The sequence below is a fragment of the Neomonachus schauinslandi genome, chromosome 8 (assembly GCF_002201575.2).
Source record: "Neomonachus schauinslandi chromosome 8, ASM220157v2, whole genome shotgun sequence".
Classification (NCBI taxonomy): Eukaryota; Metazoa; Chordata; class Mammalia; order Carnivora; family Phocidae; genus Neomonachus; species Neomonachus schauinslandi.
In genome coordinates this window covers 98,027,888-98,046,664 of record NC_058410.1, presented here as the reverse complement: position 1 = coordinate 98,046,664, position 18,777 = coordinate 98,027,888, and the positions used below count along the sequence as shown (strand labels likewise).

At 41.6% G+C, this 18,777-nt stretch overlaps 2 protein-coding genes across 3 annotated transcripts in view; both read left to right on the top strand.

Annotated features, from left to right (window-relative positions):
* The window catches only part of FBXO9 (F-box protein 9), a 40,019-nt gene extending 22,536 nt beyond the window's left edge, over positions 1–17,483 (top strand). For both annotated transcript variants that reach the window (XM_044917249.1, XM_021691889.1), the window contains 8 exons: positions 842–972; positions 1,928–2,042; positions 3,455–3,573; positions 3,901–3,991; positions 4,670–4,765; positions 5,102–5,195; positions 6,739–6,890; positions 16,880–17,483. In XM_044917249.1, coding sequence (XP_044773184.1) covers positions 842–972; positions 1,928–2,042; positions 3,455–3,573; positions 3,901–3,991; positions 4,670–4,765; positions 5,102–5,195; positions 6,739–6,890; positions 16,880–16,988 — 907 coding nt within the window. In that variant the 3' untranslated portion in view covers positions 16,989–17,483. The remainder of the gene's footprint in view (positions 1–841; positions 973–1,927; positions 2,043–3,454; positions 3,574–3,900; positions 3,992–4,669; positions 4,766–5,101; positions 5,196–6,738; positions 6,891–16,879) is intronic.
* Positions 17,484–17,925: 442 nt separating this feature from the next.
* On the top strand, positions 17,926–18,190 carry LOC110582160 (FXYD domain-containing ion transport regulator 4-like). The gene is given in 2 exon segments (XM_021692105.1): positions 17,926–18,125; positions 18,127–18,190. Coding segments are annotated over 2 exon segments (264 nt in total).
* Positions 18,191–18,777: the final 587 nt, after the last annotated feature.

The window sequence follows — 18,777 nt, the reverse complement described above, 5'->3', positions numbered from 1 at the left end:
TCCCTTTGTACAAACCCAGATGTAGTGAAAGTTCTTGAAGGATACAGTTGAAGGATACAGTTGTTTTTTTTTCTTATCAGGTCTAATGATCCCTGAAAATCTCTCTCCTGGTTTTGTTCTTGTTTTCTGCCTTCTGTGAAATGCTGGTAGAGCAGCCCTTGTGCCCGCCTAGCCTCTGCCACACGTGCTTTTGTTGTATAATTAGGGTATAATTAGCCCTTCTGGGTCTTCGGACCTCATCCTCATCTAGGCCTTTTGTAGGTCTGATCGCTTTTAAGGTTAATTTCAGCAAAAATTAAAGGCAGGTTTTTTTTAAACTCTAAAGTACTCTTTTGTTTAGATGATTGGTCGATGATTTGTGGGCCCTGCTAAGATTCTTTAAATTACATATTTTCCTCTCTTAAGGTAGGGTGATAAGGCACATCTCTTAGAAAACCCTTGGTAAGTAAGAACCACAGATGACATCTGTATATTTGATTTTTATCCGATTAGAATGGATTGTAGTCACATTGTATGGAATATATTTACAAATTATCTTTTTCACTAACTCAAGAAATCTCTACAATAAAATGGACTAATTAAATCTCAACACGTGTATCCAAAATTCTAGTTTTTTCTGGGTGAGAATGAAAATTGCTGAAGCTTTTTTTGTCAGAAGACTTGGTATGGCCCTCCTTTGTGAGGCAGAATAAACTTTTATCAAATCAAGGAAGTAGTTAAGACAGTTTGCTTTTAGATGACTTTTTCTGAAGCAGATTTGCAAGTACAATGAAAAATCAGTTTCTAAGCTCTACTTTTGTGGAACAAAGCACTTAATTTATTCACCTCCCTCCTTTTTCAGCATGGAAGATAATGACGATGACAGCAAGATGGCAGACCTCTTGTCATGCTTCCAGCAGCAGCTCACGTTTCAGGAGTCTGTGCTCAAACTGTGTCAGCCTGAGCTGGAGAGCAATCAGACTCACATATCAGGTATGAGTTCATGGTGGTTAGAACTCAGGGAGGCACACTTTCACTTTAGATTTACGTTTTCCAAACTTACAGGGCCAGATAACTTGCCAGATAATTGCTCTAGTTCAAAGTACGTTGGGAGAGCTGGTTATAATTACTGTTTGCATATACTAATAAGCTTTTCAAAATTGAAGTAGAAAGGAGTTTGTAGTGCAGTTCAAGGATGCCCTGCTTTATTCAGTGAAGATCTAAAAGGGTATCTGAGTTGTTGAAGCAGCCAAGAAAATTAGAGGAAGGCTGGTGTCATCAGGCATTTCAGCCTGAGGGAGGCTGCCTGTTTAAAAATGAATGTTTTGGGGCACCTGGGTGGCTCAGTCAAATGTCCCGACTCTTGGTTTCAGCTCAGGTTGTGAGATCGAACCCCAGGGCTCTGCGCTCAGCACGGAGTCTACTTGAGAGTCTCTCTCTCCGTCTGCCCCTCTGGCTTGTGCTTACACATTCTCTCTCTTTCTCAAATGAAAAGATCTTAATAAAAGTGAGTGTTTTTTAATTTTTATATGTTAAATGTTCAATTGGGGATTTTCCAGAGGAGGACACTTGAAAATATTCAAGGAGATGAAAATAAGTTTTTAGCGTTAGCAAATGCAAATGGATTATGTATATATATACACAGATATACATATCAGACTATTTTAATAACACTTATTTTAATATCTCTTGGTGCTAAAATGATCTTTTGAAGGAAAGGGTGCTTTATAAAAGTAGCTTCTGATCTGTTCTGTACTGAAAAAAACATTTGTGTCTTGACCTTAGAAACCATTATGACTTTCGGATAATCAAATACAGTCGTGCACAGCTCTGCGCCATACTGAGGGTGTGATTCACACATGTCTGGGAGTACTGAGGCTGCCTGCACCGAGAACGAGATGGTAGAGTAACCGAGGAGAGTCGCTGAAGGGATGATTTTCTTTTGCAGAGCTGCCAATGGAGGTCCTGATGTACATATTCCGATGGGTGGTGTCTAGTGACTTGGACCTCCGGTCATTAGAGCAGTTGTCGCAGGTGTGCAGAGGATTCTATATCTGTGCCAGGTACTTCATCTTTCTAAAACAACTCAGGCAGTGGTGAAAAAAGAATTATGGTCTTTTGCCAGTTTTGATTAAAAAAAAAAAGAAAACTTGATCGATATTCTGAGTAAAAACGTAGAATGAACGGTTTTGCCTAAGCTGTATGTATATGATTTCCCCAAACCGCTTAGCCCCTAAAGGCTAGAATGCACTAGGTTTCCAGGGTACAGCGTTTAGGTACAGCAGAGGTAGGCACACGTATCACGTCCATAGGGTGGTCTGCATGCTAGCCTAGCTGAGTTGGAAAAAGAATTGTGCTAGGAAAATAAACTCAAGTCATCTTTAAATAACTCTAAACCCATTAAGTGGTAATGATTTAAATTTAGATTGCACTAGAATTTTTTTTTTGGCCCATTAGAAGTTATCCTATACTTTTAAATTATTGCTATGTGAAGAATAATCATAGTTTAGTATAAAATGATTTGAGGCTGGTAATCTTTCATGGATATTTTACATAAAAATACGTGCTTTGTGGGGCGCCTGGGTGGCTCAGACGGTTAAGCAGCTGCCTTCAGCTCAGGTCATGATTCCAGGGTCCTGGCATGGAGCCCCATGTTGGGCTCCCTGCTCATAAGGGGAGTCTGCTTCTCCCTCTCCCTCTCCCCCTGCTTCTGTGCTCTCTCTCTCTCTCGCTCACTCTGTCTCTCAAATAAATAAACAAAATCTTTAAAAAAAAATTCAGTTTTGTACACTATCCCATAACAGATTCTTGTTGGTGCTACCTTAAAAACAGATCTCTAGTCTGACCATTTCGCCCTTGTCCAGGGACCCTTCTTGCTCTGCCCCTGTTACAGCCAGTCTGGGTTACGGCAATGGCCTGCTTCCCCTCCTATATCCCTAGAGCACCCCGAGAGCAGACCACCAGAGTGCTCTTTTGAAAGCATGAATCACAGTCAGCTCTCAGTGGCATCCATGTCACCTAAACAGCCTGTACGCCCCTCGCTCCCCTGCCCCTCGCTGCCTCTCCAGTCGTGTAGCCTGTGAACCTGGCTTAGTCTGCCACCACCGTGTGATCCTCGTCGAGCGCACCGGTCACACCCCCTGAGAGCCTTGCACTTGCTGTGGCTTCTGCACAGGTACTTTCTGGCTGCTGTACCTGAAATAGTCTCTCTTTCCCGATCGCAGTTGTCCTGCTCTGTGTACCCTGCTTCATTTGCTTTTGCACTGAGCACACTATCTGAAACTTTTCTCTTTGTTTTCTTCATTTTCGTTTGCTTTCCCACAAGGAAAACAGCAGGGCCTTTGCCTCGTCTGTCTGTCTGTCTCCAGAGCCCTGGTCAGTGCCTTTCAGGTGCTCATCAAATGCTTGCAGAAGTATTTCTGCATTTAGGGACTTAGCCATTTTTATAAATTGGTATTATGCTTTTATTACCTAGAGACCCTGAGATATGGCGTTTGGCCTGCTTGAAAGTTTGGGGCAGAAGCTGTATTAAACTTGTTCCATACACATCCTGGAGAGAGATGTTTTTAGAAAGGCCCCGTGTTCGGTTTGATGGTAAGTTGAACTCTTTAGAACTCAGGAGAAATAGTGGTCTAGCATGCTGATTTTTGATAAGTACACAGTCTTAATTTCCTGAATTAAGAATACAGACCTGAATACTCTGATCATACTTAAAGGAAACCACAATAAAAATAAAGCTGTTATATGCAACAATGAGTCATGGAACACTACATCAAAAACTGATGATGTACTGTATGGTGATTAACATAACATAATAAATTAAAAAAACAAAGCTGGAAACATGTTAGGTGATTGTAAAAGTTTCATTTATGTTCCTACTTAAAAAAAACCCCAAAACTTTCTTTTTTTTTTTTTTAATAGGAGTGTATATCAGTAAAACGACATACATTCGTCAAGGGGAACAGTCTCTTGATGGTTTCTATAGAGCCTGGCACCAAGTGGAATATTACAGGTACAACTGTAGTAAACTGAGTGAGTGAAAAATTCTCTCTCTCCAAGTATTAGTTCATTAGTTACTGGGCAGCTGTTCTTTGTGGCTTTTGCATTTATCCACATGATGACCCTCAGTATTTTTATCCAGTTTTGTAACAGGAACTGCACTCAGAGAACCAGGAGGTTAATACAAATTAATTCCTCCTAGCCTTTAAATCTAAGAATCACTTTACATTTTAGAGCTCTTCCTTGTTTTTTTGCTTTTGGTGGGACTCATTTGCCTTTTCAATTAGCTCGTGCTCTACATTTCAGCCTTAATGGCCATCAGATGTTACTGGCCTTGAGAAATGAGACATGTGAACTGTGTATGATCATTAGATCTCACTCTTGACCTTAATTAGTGCTTTAGGAAAAAACACACACAGCTTTAACGGAGGTATATTTATTTTTATTCAGGAGTAAAACTGAAAGTTTGACAGCTCCCTCTAGGAAACGTAAGACTGTCTTCACTTCTTTTTCGCTGGCCTCACAGGTTGCCAGTCGTGTTTGTTTTAATGATGCTTTGCCGATTTTTTGGCCCGTGGTATTTCTGATTTGATTTCACAGCAATGAACAGGTTTAGGTGCCAGGAAATAAGGACATGTTTTATACTTTGTGTGTGTGTGGTGTTTTTTGGTGTTCTTTTCTTTTTACACAGGTACATAAGATTCTTCCCTGATGGCCATGTGATGGTGTTGACAACCCCTGAGGAGCCTCAGTCCATTGTTCCTCGTTTAAGAACTAGGAATACCAGGTAGTATTTTTCTATAGTTTTCTATCCAGGTCACATTTCATGTGGTTACTTGCAGGTTAATGTAATCCAGTGCTTCCTTAACTTAGTACCAGCTGATAAAAACAGCACTCAACAGCGGCCCTTGTGAAAAATACCAGTGCCTGGGCCTCTCTGCCTGGGGAGTATGTTTCAGTAGGTCTTGGGAGCCTTAGCAAATTAGGTTTACTCACATCCTAGCTGATTCTTCTCGGGCAAGTTGAGTAACCACTATTAGAACCCATTACTTCCTAGGTTATTTAAATACATGTAACAACTGGTTAATAGACTTGGACTTAAATTGTATTTTTTAATTTTTAGAACTGATGCAATTCTGTTGGGTCATTATCGCTTGTCACAAGATACAGACAATCAGACCAAAGTATTTGCTGTGATAACTAAGAAAAAAGAAGAGGTGAGTGAGTGGAATTAAAGGTTCTCTGTTTATTTCAGTACCCTACTCATTTAAGCATTCTTGATTAGAAAGGGTAAGAAAATACTGTTTCATAAAATATACTGTTACACAAAATGTACGTTGACTTATAGCATCTCCCTGAAGAGAGCTGGAGGGTTTTCTAAAATGTGGGGGGTTTTTTAATTGGATCAGCTTGTTTTTCTCTAAATGATTTCTTTTTCTGGTCCAGGTCTTTCACATTAGAAAATGTAAAGCCAAAATGTGCTATGAAATAACTAGTGAAATTATACCTGAATATGTTTTTTTAGCTATTCCTGTTTTGAATCATAAGGGATTTCCTTCCTAAGTTAGCTCATATAGATAATTTTTTTCTCAAGGGTGTTCTTACAGAGAATTTCAATTTCTACTGGAAATAAGCTAAAAAGTAAGATAATTTCCTTCTTCCTGTTCTTACAAAAGGGAAAAAAATGCCAAGCAAATATTGTTGAATTATTGCATTCCAGTATTTTTAACTCTTAACACATTGAGGGCCTAATTTTTTTCACAACTTTCCTTTGTATGCGTTTTTCAATCCTGGTTTTAAAAATGGATACCCAAAGAGTCAGTTGTGATGTAGTTGGAATAAATACTTGCCTAATGCTTTTATAATTAATAGTTTTTAGAAGTTTTCCTTCTATCAGATCCTCCTGTCTTCCCTGGCATCATGTGTTAGTTAGGGCAGGGTTTCATCGGTGTCCCTTCACCTTGTGGCCACCGGTTGCCGGCTTCTCTGCCTGCCTCAGGTAGGCTCCAGGGCTCTGGGGCAGCCGTCTGAAGGGCAGAGGTAGCTACGATGGCTGTGGCCTTGGCCATGAGTTTCCTGAGGTCAGAATTAGGGAGTTATGGGCCCTTGTTTAGGTCTTACCTTATAAAAGAGTTTAGGAACTCCTGTGTTGAGTACCAGTTTTCTCTTCAGAATATGATACAGTGAAACCATGCATAGTGTTGAATTCTCGTGTTGTTAGCAACAGTATTTGCAGAAGTGTGATTCTAATGAACCTTGTCCACATCTGTTTCTTCATCAACTCTTTTACTGTTACCGCAAAAGATAAATTCTACTCCATGCTTCTTCTGCATCTTTCACCAATTTATCACTTTGCCTCTGTAAAAATTCCCGTATTTTCAGTGGAAGGAAATACTAGGCTTACATGGAGAAGACAGAAGTTTTCATTTCCAACTCTGCAGCTACTGTGTAATTTTGGTTAACTTGTTTGACCTCCTGGGATCTTCATTCTTTCAGCCGTTAAACAGCAATGTACAATCATATTTAACACTGGGGGTGATTGTGTTGATTAACTGAGCCGATGATGGAGAGAAAACAGTTTTGGAATGCTTAACATTTTTCAGGGCACTTATCCACCTTCTCATTTGATACCCAAGACCCCTCTACCGTGTGCAGAGATTGTTACTTTTCGTGTCACTCTTGCATAATAGATTCCTGTAATATTTATATGTATCAGTGAGGGGAGGTTTCATGATAGCTCACACACCTTTTCTTTTACAGAAGCCAGTTGACTACAAATACAGATATTTCCGTCGCGTCCCTGTGCAAGAAGCAGATCAGAGTTTTCATGTGGGGCTCCAGCTGTGTTCCAGTGGCCACCAGAGGTTCAACAAACTCATCTGGATACATCATTCTTGTCACATTACTTACAAGTAGGTGAATGTAATACAGATGCCAAAGTTGCAGAATAAATGTGTACTTCATATCAGGCTTAGGAAACTCTCTGATAGATTTTAAAGTCCTCAGAGTTAATGTTACATTATAAAACCACCTTATGTTCCAGGATGTTACATTACAAAGTATCACACGTCTCCTGTAAATGCCTCCAGAGTTTGCTGTGCTCTGTGTAGAGAGCTGTGGCCAGGGAGAGGTCCCTGGCCAATGACCATCTTTTCTTTTTTTTTTTTTTAATGACCATCTTTTCAGTATGATTCTGTCAGGTATGCAAAGGAGTGGACCAGGAGGTGGTGCTCTCCCCAGTGCCCGTGGGAATAGGCATGGGAATGGGGGCCTCCACTTTGGAATTAGAATGGTACTCAGTCACCTCTAAGCTGTCTGTGCATTATCTACTCATTGACTTAAGTCACTTTTATTTTATTTTTTTTAAAGATTTTTTATTTATTTATCTGAGAGAATGGGAGACCGAGAGCAGGAGAGAGGGGAGGGTCAGAGGGAGAAGCAGACTCCCTGCTGAGCAGGGAGCCCGATGCGGGACTCGATCCCGGGACTCCAGGATCATGACCTGAGCCGAAGGCAGTCGCTTAACCAACTGAGCCACCCAGGCGCCCCGACTTAAGTCACTTTTAAAACATCAAATCTTTTTTCTTCTCCTGTGTTTCACTCTTACCATTTTTTTTTTTTTTACTTCTGGTTGGTTTATCCTCCAGGATTATACACCGATTTTAATACATCTATTAGGTGGTTCCTATTTAAAGCTGTTTGTGTTAGGATTTACCTGTAAGGAGTAATTAAGGAACAGAAGAATGCGTGTGAGAAAGGAACAGTACAGAAGTAGGTGAAACATCAATGTGTGTGGATAGTGAGGTTTGCTGTTTTTAGGTTTGAAAGAATATTGGTGTGTGGTCGACGCCTCTTGGTTCCAAAATAGAATCCAAAATTCTGAGACAGATTTTTTTTTTTTAAGATTTTATTTATTTATATGACAGAGAGAGACACAGCGAGAGAGGGAACACAAGCAGGGGGAGTGGGAGAGAGAGAAGCAGGCTCCCCGCCGAGCAGGGAGCCCGATGCGGGGCTCGATCCCAGGATCCCGGGATCATGACCTGAGCCGAAGGCAGATGCTTAACGACTGAGCCACCCAGGTGCCCCCTGAGAGACAGAATTTGAGATCACCTTCTATTAACCTACTTCACAGGGTTGAAAACCATCTGTGGCCTGTTTCCATGCTTTCCCCACTCGTGTGAAAGGTCCTGAGAACTGAGATTCTCAGCATTTTTCTTTCTTTTCATTCTTACCTAGCAGTCCTGTATCTCCTTTTTGCTTCTCTCAGTAAACTGTGCAGTGGAATGTTCTATTTTCTTCTCATAGAAAGAAACCAAACTCAGAGTAGTACCAAATAAATAGAAAGCATCATGTTTTAGGAGGAAGAAGGACATTATTATAGGTGTCATTTGTAACTGCTAATGCTCACATTGACTTCCTTACTGTATGTATAAAGTCGCTTGATTTATCCCTTTATTTATCCCTTTGGGGGACAAAACTAAAAGGCTGTAGTAGTATTACTTATCATCAGCTTCCCTTCCCTCCCCACTGGGATGATGCTGTTGATCATGCAAATATTAAGTCACTAAATTCTATTCTAGGATTATAATTCTTCTTAAATTACATTTTAACAAGATCCTTAAAATATCTGTAGCCTTTTACTTAGAATTTCTAAGGAATCTGTTCAAAGGACATAATCAAAAATATCACTTTTTTTTTAAAGATTTTATTTATTTGAGAGAGACAGGGAGAGAGAGAGCATGAGCAAGAGGTGGGCAGAGGGAGAGGGACAAGCAGAATCCTCTCTGAGCAGCTTATCACATTTTTAATTACCAAACAATGAAAACAACGTAAATCTCCAACAGAAAGGAAATTATTGGGGCACCTGGGTGGCTCAGTCGGTTAAGTATCTGCCTTTAGCTCAGGTCATGATCCCGGCGTCCTGGATTGAGCCCCGCATCAGGCTCCTCGTTCAGTGGGGAGTCTGCTTCTCTCTCTCCCTCTGCCCCTCCTCCCACTTGTGCTCTCTCTCTCTCAAATAAATTAAATCTTTAAAAAAGAGGGGGGAGATTATTAAGGAAATTGTGGTACAGGGAGACAGTGAAATATGTAATGGCTTCTGAAGAGTATTTAATAATGTGAGGAAATGCATATGTCAGAATGCTAAATGAAAAGCAGGATTACTGATAGTATTATAATCTCAATAGAAAAGCTCGATAGACAGGTTGAGGTGCTTGGAAGAAGGTGTAGTTGACCCTTGAACAACACAGGTTTGAGCTGCATGCATCCACTTATAATGTGGATTTTTTTTATAAATATAGTACTGTAAATGTATTTTTCTTGTACTTTTCTTAATAACTTTGTTTCTCCTCTAGCTTACTTTACTGTAAGAATACAGTACAACATACATGTAACATACAAAATATGTGTTAATTGATTTTGTAATTGGTAAGACTTCCGGTCAACAGGTTAGTAGTAGTTATGTTTCTGGGGACTCAAAAGTTATATGTGGATTTTTGACACCCCAACCCCTATGTTGTTCAAGGGTCAACTGTACCTCATATTGTTATATTAGATGATGGAATGATGAGTGATTTTTTTCTTTGTACTTTTCTCAGTTTTTCAAATTTTTGCAATATGCCTGTTAAATAACAAAAATTTTACCAAGTAAAATTTTTAAAGATCTAATTGGCTTTATTAAATGATTTGTGAATGGGGAGCCTTGAGGAGTTGTATAAAATGGAAGGTTTTTATAGAAGGAGAGCAGGGCAGGAAAGTTATTAGCAAAAGAAAAGGATTGTTTCAGGCAAGGACATTTTCTCTTAAAGGGAAAAGCAGAGGGTCTTATGCAAACTCCTCATTTTCCTTTGGGGAACGGAGAGGGTCCATGTGGCAGACTCATGGGCTCCCATCAATAAATTTCTGAGCAGTTTATTTATTTTTAAAGATTTTATTTATTTATTTGACAGAGAGCACAAGTAGGCAGAGAGGCAGGCAGAGGGGGAGGGAGAAGCAGGCTCTCCACTGAGCAGGGAGTCCGATGCGGGACTCGATCCCAGGACCCTGGGATCATGACCTGAGCTGAAGGCAGCCGCTTAACCAACTGAGCCACCCAGGCGCCCCTGACTGACCAGTTTAGACTGCATTTCTGGGGGAGGCTGAAACTGCAATTAAATTATATATTAAGCCCCGCTTTGGGAACCCATCCTGAGTGATGCCATTTTGGGGCCTGTGGTTTTCTTTTTAACAGTTCCCCCTTTTGATCAGATTGTCAGCTTAACTGAGAGATGTGATCAAAATTTAAGGCATGAGCACCAACTCTCAATTACCCTTTTGTAGTTCTCACAGCTTGTGTTGATCCTTTGTGTGGTACCCATAGGTCACGATGCTTTTCCTTCATCTGTGATATTGGTAGGTCACAGCTTCAGGTTCATGTTCCAGTCTTAGATCATTTGCTTGGTGATGAGTGGCTGTGAACATACATTTAAAGCTTTTGAGAGAATATAATGCACCAAAGAGATTACTATTACTATAGGTTATTATTATTCTTAGTATTATTCTTACTGTTAGGACAATTCCCAATAGTTGGAGTGTACTTAGAGCCATGGTCCCCAAGACCTAACCAAACCATAGAAAGGCCCTACTGCAGGAGTCATCTTTTTAAGCCCAGGGCCTTGCTCAGTGATCTTACACAATTTTTAACTTCCCCATCAGTGTTAGTCCAGGCACAGTAGGTGGTATTGGCCGCAACACAGATACCCACCCCCTTGCTCAGCTAAAAGATAATCAAGGACAACTTTGGCTAGAGAGTCCAAGGATCTTTGTGGTGCTGCTTTTGCTTTAGCAGCAGATTTTGCAATAATTTTGAGAATTGATCATAGCCTCATTTATATGTATCCCTAACCAAGGAAATCGGGACCTCTGTAAAGGAGTGAATCTGAATCGTGAATGTCTCTTTTTAAATTCAACAGTGTAAATTTAGGAGATTCAACCAATGAGATCTTTTATTTTGCTTGTGAAAAGTTAGAGGCACAGTTAGATTTTCTCTTAGCCTGAAATAAAAGATTGTTTTAAATTCCAGAGGTTATACCCCTCCCACACCCACCCCCTTCACGGTGGCCTGGGAGATACAGATGAGGGTGTTATCTTTCCAGGCCAATGCCAGAGTGAAGGAAAGGAAAAGAGGAGAAAAGCGTTTACGTTTAGTGTATGGAGTCTCCATCCGTCATCTGGGGTGGAAGCAGACTACCTCGATGTCTGCTACTTGTCTTGCTCATCACTTTGATGTGGAGGTCTCCAGCATCTGTACAGGACCGGGTGGCGGGTGGAGCCTTATCTCTGTGATGTGTACCCAAGGCTTAATACTTTATAGTTCTGCAGCAGTGTCCGTGGTCAGGAGCACCTGGGAAGGTCCTTTTCCATTGGGGCTGGAGAGTGGTTTTCCTCTGGCAACGCTTATATAGTCACCAAACTCTAGGCTGTGATGAACAGGTTTCTTTGAATTGGGATCCAGGAAAGCTTGAATCGATGGGTGACAGGCTTGAGCATAAGACAGTGGAGACTTACAGTAGCTGGTCATACGAGCAGGAGACAACAAGGGACCAGAAGGTTGTGTCCTGATAGAATTCCAAGAAGTTCGTAAGGTTTTCGTTGAGGCGCATGTGATTTGTCCAGTGAAATGGATGCCTTGATCACTGGAGAGAGTGGAAAGTATACCCCAAGTGGGGAACACATTTTTAAGTTGGTTTGTTTTGGTTGGTTTTTCCTGGGAAGGCATCAGTCTTACAGCAGGGGAAATCTCGACCCATCTAGAAATCACACATACAAGAACCTGTTGATCACTCATAATAGCTTAGGATAATGGCTGACTGTCTAATGTTTAATAAAGTGTTTGTAGGTAAACATTCAGGACAAATAAAGCTAAGCAAGACAAAAGTTTATAAATGAGCTTTTCAGCAATATTTATGAGTATGAGCTATACTCATACTCACTGGCAGTTGAATGAAGTCCAGCTACAAGTGTTTGAAGGATCCAGAGGGCAGAGGTTTGAGGTCTCTTGGAACAAAAATAGGTTATGGGGGTGGGGGTGGGGTATGGGGAGTGGTAGTGACCAAACAGGTCAGGCATTGCTGGTAGACTATTTTGGTAATTTTATAGAAGTCTATCAATGTCTGTTTATAATTTGAGTCTTCGTCATTGTGCTGTGGTGGGTGAAGGAATGCAAAAATTAAAATGTGGGATTTGCCAGGGAGCCAGGAAGAACCGGGCCATCTAGGTTTCTATAAGTGTGTGTTCAATTTGCAGTCAGTGCTCACTCATTTCAGTGTCTTCAGTTTAGAAGCAGGCTGTTGCCATGTTACAGGGACGTCAGGGTGGCAAGTCTGGTGATGAGGGGCCATGTTTGTGGACCCAGAGTGGACTTCAGCCACTTGTGCTACACAGAAGGTTAGGTATTCACTTACAGCGAATAAGCCTCATTAGTTTAACAGGTCCTTTGGAAGTTTGTCACAATTTTTTAAAAAAGGTTTTAAAGCACTTGCCTTATAAGTAGGATTACAGGTTGTTATGAAACTGCAGTCTTTTCAAAAGCAGACCAAAGTCCAAGAAAACTGTTTTTTGACAGAAAACTAAATAATTTTGCACCATCTTACTTTGATATTAAAACTCATTTTTTAGGGCGCCTGGGTGGCTCAGTTGGTTAAGCGACTGCCTTCGGCTCAGGTCATGATCCTGGAGTCCCGGGATCAAGTCCCGCATCGGGCTCTCTGCTCGGCAGGGAGTCTGCTTCTCCCTCTGCCCCTCCCCCTCTCATGCTCTCTCTCTCTCATTCTCTCTCTCAAATAAATAAATAAAATCTTAAAAAAAAAAAAAAAAACTCATTTTTTAAAATATATTTTAATCTTAACCTGCTTGACCACACATTAAAATTCCTTTTCAAATACTTGTTTTCTACAAACCTTTTACAACCTCTTTTCTACATCCCGATTTTGTCTTTTTTTTTTTTTTTCTTTAAACAACCAGCTTCGTTTTAGGACAAACTTACTCTCTATTTCTCATACCTTATTTTATGAAAAACACGTCCTGCTTTTCTGGCATACAAAGATATTAATTAGAATTCTTAACCCTTAAAAACCTTAATTTCTAGTGAAAACTAATAAGTGAGCAATTTTGAACTGTTACACTAGCATTTTTTTTAAATTGGCATATTTATGAATACATTTTAAAATTTCTAGAGCATGTGCTGTTTTACGTGTTTCAGTGTATCATTCGCATGTTTAAATATTAGTTTCTCTGTAATATGAAGACAAAAGTAGATAAATCTGTGTTTACTAATTAATGCTTTAGTACTTTATCTTATTTGGAAATGATCTGGGTATTTATTTATTTATTTTTTTAAAGATTTTATTTATTTATTTGAGACAGAGAGAATGAGCGACAGAGAGCGTGAGAGGGAGGAGGGTCAGAGGGAGAAGCAGACTCCCTGCCGAGCAGGGAGCCCGATGCAGGACTCGATCCCGGGACTCCAGGATCATGACCTGAGCCGAAGGCAGTCGCTTAACCAACTGAGCCACCCAGGCGCCCTGATCTGGGTATTTAATGAGTTTAACTTAATTCATCATTTAACTTAACTTAGTTTAAGGTTTTAGGTTATCAAAAAAAAAAAAAGCTTGGGAAAACTAAGTAGACAAATATTGCTGAAAAGCTCATTTATAAACTTTTGTCCTGCTTAGCTTTATTTGTCCTGAATTATGTTTACCTACAAACACTTTGTTTTGTGTGGCCACATCTTAGAAGAGAGAACGTGAATTTACCTAGTAAACTCAGGTAGAATAAGTTTAATATTTAATGTTGATAACTAAAAACATGTCTTTTAATTAAACCATTAACCGTTATCTAGCTTTTATATCAATATTTTCCTGGGTCACATGCACTTAAACATTTGGGTTAGTCTCTGACTATATGATTTTCAGAGTGCCCATCCTTATAGGCACTTGCCTTCAAACCCACTAAATAGAGCTCTTTTACAAATTCATTTTAGCGATACCATCAGAGGTAGAAAGTACGACATAACTATAACACACATGTATAGACACATGCGAACAGACTGACTCAGAGACCTTATAGCTGATTTTGAAAATCCTGCCCTAAAATAAATACAGGATTTATCAAAGTCAGATGTGAGTTTGTTTTTCTGGTAGGTTGAATATGTTGAGGTTACCTGGCTACATGGGTAAAGCTTTTCTTTATATACATCTTTAGAGAAGACACTTAAGGTTTGTATTTGCCCTTGGCAAGTCAAGTTTCAAATGACTTTGCCCATTTTGTTTTTTCTTGGTAAGAATCATCTCCTTAAGTTTGCATTTTAAAGAGAGGAACTAAGGAATTCCTGGAGAAGACCAGGTAGAACATTGAACATTTAGATTTAAAAAGCACAGGGAAAAATGCAAGCTCCTTCTAGAAGAAACTTGGTTTCCTAAGGCCAATAATGTACAAGCTGTCGGAGATAAACGGGACATTGGGGGATTGGTAAAGGAATAGGGGAACTTTGTTGCCTATAGAGCTGCGTTTGTGGTTTTGCAAAGATGTGTAACATAAGGACCATTGCTTTCAGTTCAATCCAAAGAATTGGACTGTAACTTAAATGGCATCAGAGGTTCTCCCCCTATCCAACTCTCGTATCCTCAGTTTGCTTCTTTCCCCCTCTGGGTACATCATTCTAACTTTACGTATTTGTGGCAGTATTGAATTGCTTCTGTTGAATGAAAGATGGATCAGCAAGGACGGTATGGAGGATATCAAGTTCCCCAAATCTAGAATCACTCACAATGATGGCCAAAAGAAAGAACCAACAACCTGCATGTCCCAAGCAGGCAGAAAGCCAAGCCCAGCAATGCCAAACCAGAGGAGCAGGAAGGCAGTAGGTGTCCCTGGGAGAGAAGGGATCAGTAACCAGTGGGTCTGGATTTAGAAGGGAAGGACAGTGTGATTTTATTTTCTGTGTGACTGGGCAGGCAGAGATTTGGAAGTGTGGACTCTGGTAAGAATTTTCACCTTTTGCTGGCTTCTGCCAGTTTTTCCAGGATCCCCTGGGCACGATCTGGTATCTGCCGGTTTCCCCTTGACTGTCTAAGGAATAATGTAGCAGTTTATCAGAAAATCCCTCAGCTTCGTTGACTCTGGGAGGGGCTCATGGGAGGGCCCTGCTTAGAAGGTAGAGAACAGGGTGTCTGTACGGCCATTAACTTGGCAGAATTTGGCTGATGTTTAGGTAGTCTTTTAAAATTCAGATGAGAAGGAGTACCCAGTGTTACAGTCTTGTTTTAGGCACCTACCTTTTTCTCTCTTTAATTTTTCCTATTGCAATAAAATCTTTCAATGAAACGGTTTTGGAACTTTGAAACCTTTTGGAGGCATCTGCATGCCAAATGAAATGGGTATCCCATTCTGTTTAATTTGGGAACTCGTGCTTTCAGGTCTACTTCTTAAATGATCTTATCTAACTGGAACGTTCCCCATAATGGCCACTGTATTTCTAGGTCGTGATTCCTCTGAGGGCTGGCAGCACGTCGGTAGGTCCCTAGTCACAGAGTTAACCCACATCAGCCTTCTTTTGGGGCACCCAGCCTGGTGGTTACCAAGCTAAGTGCCTCAGGACCCAAAACAAGCTTAGGAAGATTTTGTCGTTTCTAAAACTTCTGGGACTGTAGTTCTTAGACATGAAATAAGCAGGTGTGCCAGAAGGTGGCATGCTTGACCCTTCAGAATTTAGGGATCTTCTGAGCTGAATGAATACCTGAAAGGGATGTGCCATGGGGCTGGGGAATGAGTGTGTTTTACAGTGTACCTCGGTGCCTGGAAAGTTTCTTGAGATTGGTGGGTGACCTAGTGCCAGGCTAACCTGTTTCACAACTAACTTATCCCATCCCAGGAGTCTTCCTGAGGTGGTGAGCACTTCTAACAGCCTTTAAATGCTCGACCCATCCCCACCAATTCTTGCAGCTTTTTGGTCTCCAAGATCCCCACTAGCGACAGGCTTTACACAAAACCAGACAGACAGACAGACCTGTGCCCTTGGGTGTATTGGCAGCATTGCATCTTGGCCATAGGAGGGCCCTGTGCACACCACCACCAATTCCCGCAGCGCATGGCTTTCCACCAGGGACTGTGGTCTGTGGGGCTGGGGGCTGGGCTCCAGGCATAAGCACCTGCCAGCTCAAGCCGTCCTGCCCTGTACGGGAACACCATTTAGATGGGGAGCTTAAACGTCAGCGACGACAAAAAACTCGTAACTGAGAGGAACTTACCCACGGCCCTCGAGATGGTGAGAAAGACCGTGAGCTCAGAAGGTTCACAGGGACCACGCCTATGTTCTCATCGCCCCAGATGCTGCCGGAAGTTCCCTTTGGATCCTTTTGCTGCCACCGAATCTGTTAAATGACAAAAATTCAACCAAGTAAATTTTAATTGTCTAACTGGCTTTAGTAAACAAGTCCTGAATTGGGCAGCATCCCATCTAACAGGTAGAGGGGAGCTCGGAGGAGTTGAACAAAATGGAAGGTTTTTATAGCAGGAGGGTAGGGGCAGGAAGGGTTGTTCCAGGAAGTGCTGCTTTCCCTGAGAGGGAAGAGCAGGGAGTCATACCATGCAGGCTACCTCATCTTCCTTTGGGGGGTGGAGAGGGCCCATCAGAAGATTTCTGACTGACTTGAAACTGCATTGGTTTGGGAATTCGGTGTAAGTGACACTATTCTGGGCCTGTGGTTTTCTCTTATCCTGCCTCTATCATTTTGAATTTACGGAGATGAATTCAAAAATAAAAAAGACTAAAGTGTAAGATAAACCCTCCCCTCTAAATATGTAAGGATTTTAAATGAGTTGAAATGTCCTTGTAACCGGTAATTTTGTGCTTTCTTTACAGATCAACTGGTGAGACTGCAGTTACTGCTTTTGAGATTGACAAGATGTACACCCCTTTGTTCTTCGCCAGAGTGAGAAGCTACACTGCTTTCTCAGAGAGGCCTCTGTAGGGCCTCACATCCAGTCGTCTGTCACTGTTGCATGAGTAAAAGTATATAGAGCAAAAGAGCACCTAAGTTATAAATGTACATATATATATATGGAATTGGAACTTATTTTACATTGTTAGAGTTCTTTTAAGAAGAGTATAAATTGATTATTTTTTTTATTTAAAAGGGATAGTTGATACTTGGGGTATTTTGTTTTGAAATTAAGAAGTTGAGATTACAAGTTGTTTAAGCACATTTATGTTGTGAAAAACCTTCAAATGAGCTTTAAATCATGTCCTTTTTCAAGAGGATTTCTGAGCAGATTTCAGTCACATAAGTCTCCTTCCTCCTGATCATCCCAATATTTACTTGCTTCAGGGGAGGGCGCCACTGGATCAGCATTTCTTTCACGCATGACATAGCGTCTTTGCACTAAAGGCTCAAAATGTGAAAACTTGTTCTGAATTTGTTTGAAACTGTTTGACCGATAAAAATAATAAACATTTCTTTCAAGAAGATATCTTTGGGTGGCCTTTTTTAAATGTCAGAGTCATAAACAGCCCTAGGGTAGCCAGCAAAGGCTTGGGAGGCTGCCTCCTTCCACCTGTGGTCTCTGCAGCCACAGACTGTAGGTCTCCAAGCCCAACAGAGAGCCCTTCAGCCAACTCAGCTGGGCATCTCTGTTACTGAAAGAACACCGCAGGTGATCATGTCAACCCAGGCCCAACTCTGTCCAGAATTAAAACGGGGAGAGTGCCTCCCTGGGGACGCTGCCATTGCTTTGTGATCCCAGAGTTGGTGTCTGGCAGACCTCTACCAGAGTCAGCTCTGTTCTCGGTGGTTCAGACCCAGCTAGGGTTGAAGGCGCACACACTTTCAGAAATCAACGTCTGCGGCCCAGCCCCAGCAGCCTCTCCAGATCTGCACCCGGCTCTCAGCCCTGCTCTGCAGCTGTATCATGAAGACAGTGACCCGAGGCCCTCTCCTCACACTGGCAGGCCTGCCTGCTTTGGAAGCCAATGACCTGGTTGATAAAGACAGTCCCTTCTACTACGACTGGGAAAGCCTGCGGCTGGGCGGGATGATTTTCGGAGGGCTCCTGTGCATCGCTGGAATCTTGATAGCCCTGAGTGGAAGATGCAACTGCAAGTCCAATCAAGCACAGCCCCATGCCTGAGAAGGCCATTCCACTCATCACTCCAGGCTCTGCCAGTACCTGCTGAGCACAGGACCAGTGTCGTGGCACTCGTGGTACCAGCTCCCATGCTGGTCTCCCTCCACCTGGGGGCCTTACCCTCCACGATGGCCTCTCTCCCCCAGGGTGGGCCCTTAGGCTCCCTTCTGATCAGGAGGCTGTCCAAAGCTTATTTCTAAATTAAACTGTCCCATCCCTCAAAAAAAAAAAAGGAAATCAGCATCTGCAGCCACAGATGCTTTCAAATTCATGTTGACATTAAAAGATGCTTCCCAAGTTCTTGCAATTCGATGTGGGAAAGGTCTTTTAAAAAGCTAATGCATGTGGGCGCCTGGATGGCTCAGTCGTTAAGCGTCTGCCTTCGGCTTGGGTCATGATCCCAGGGTCCTAGGATCGGGTCCCACATCGGGCTCCCTGCTCGGCGGGAAGCCTGCTTCTCCCTCTCCCACTCCCCCTGCTTGTGTTCCTAGTCTCGTGATCTCTCTGTCAAATAAATAAATAAATCTTAAAAAAAAACCAAAAACTAATGCATATTATGTTAAAGGTGAAAACCAAACATCCAGAGTGTGCGTGAAAAGAAGAGACTACTACTTAGGTTGGCTTTTTGTAGTAATC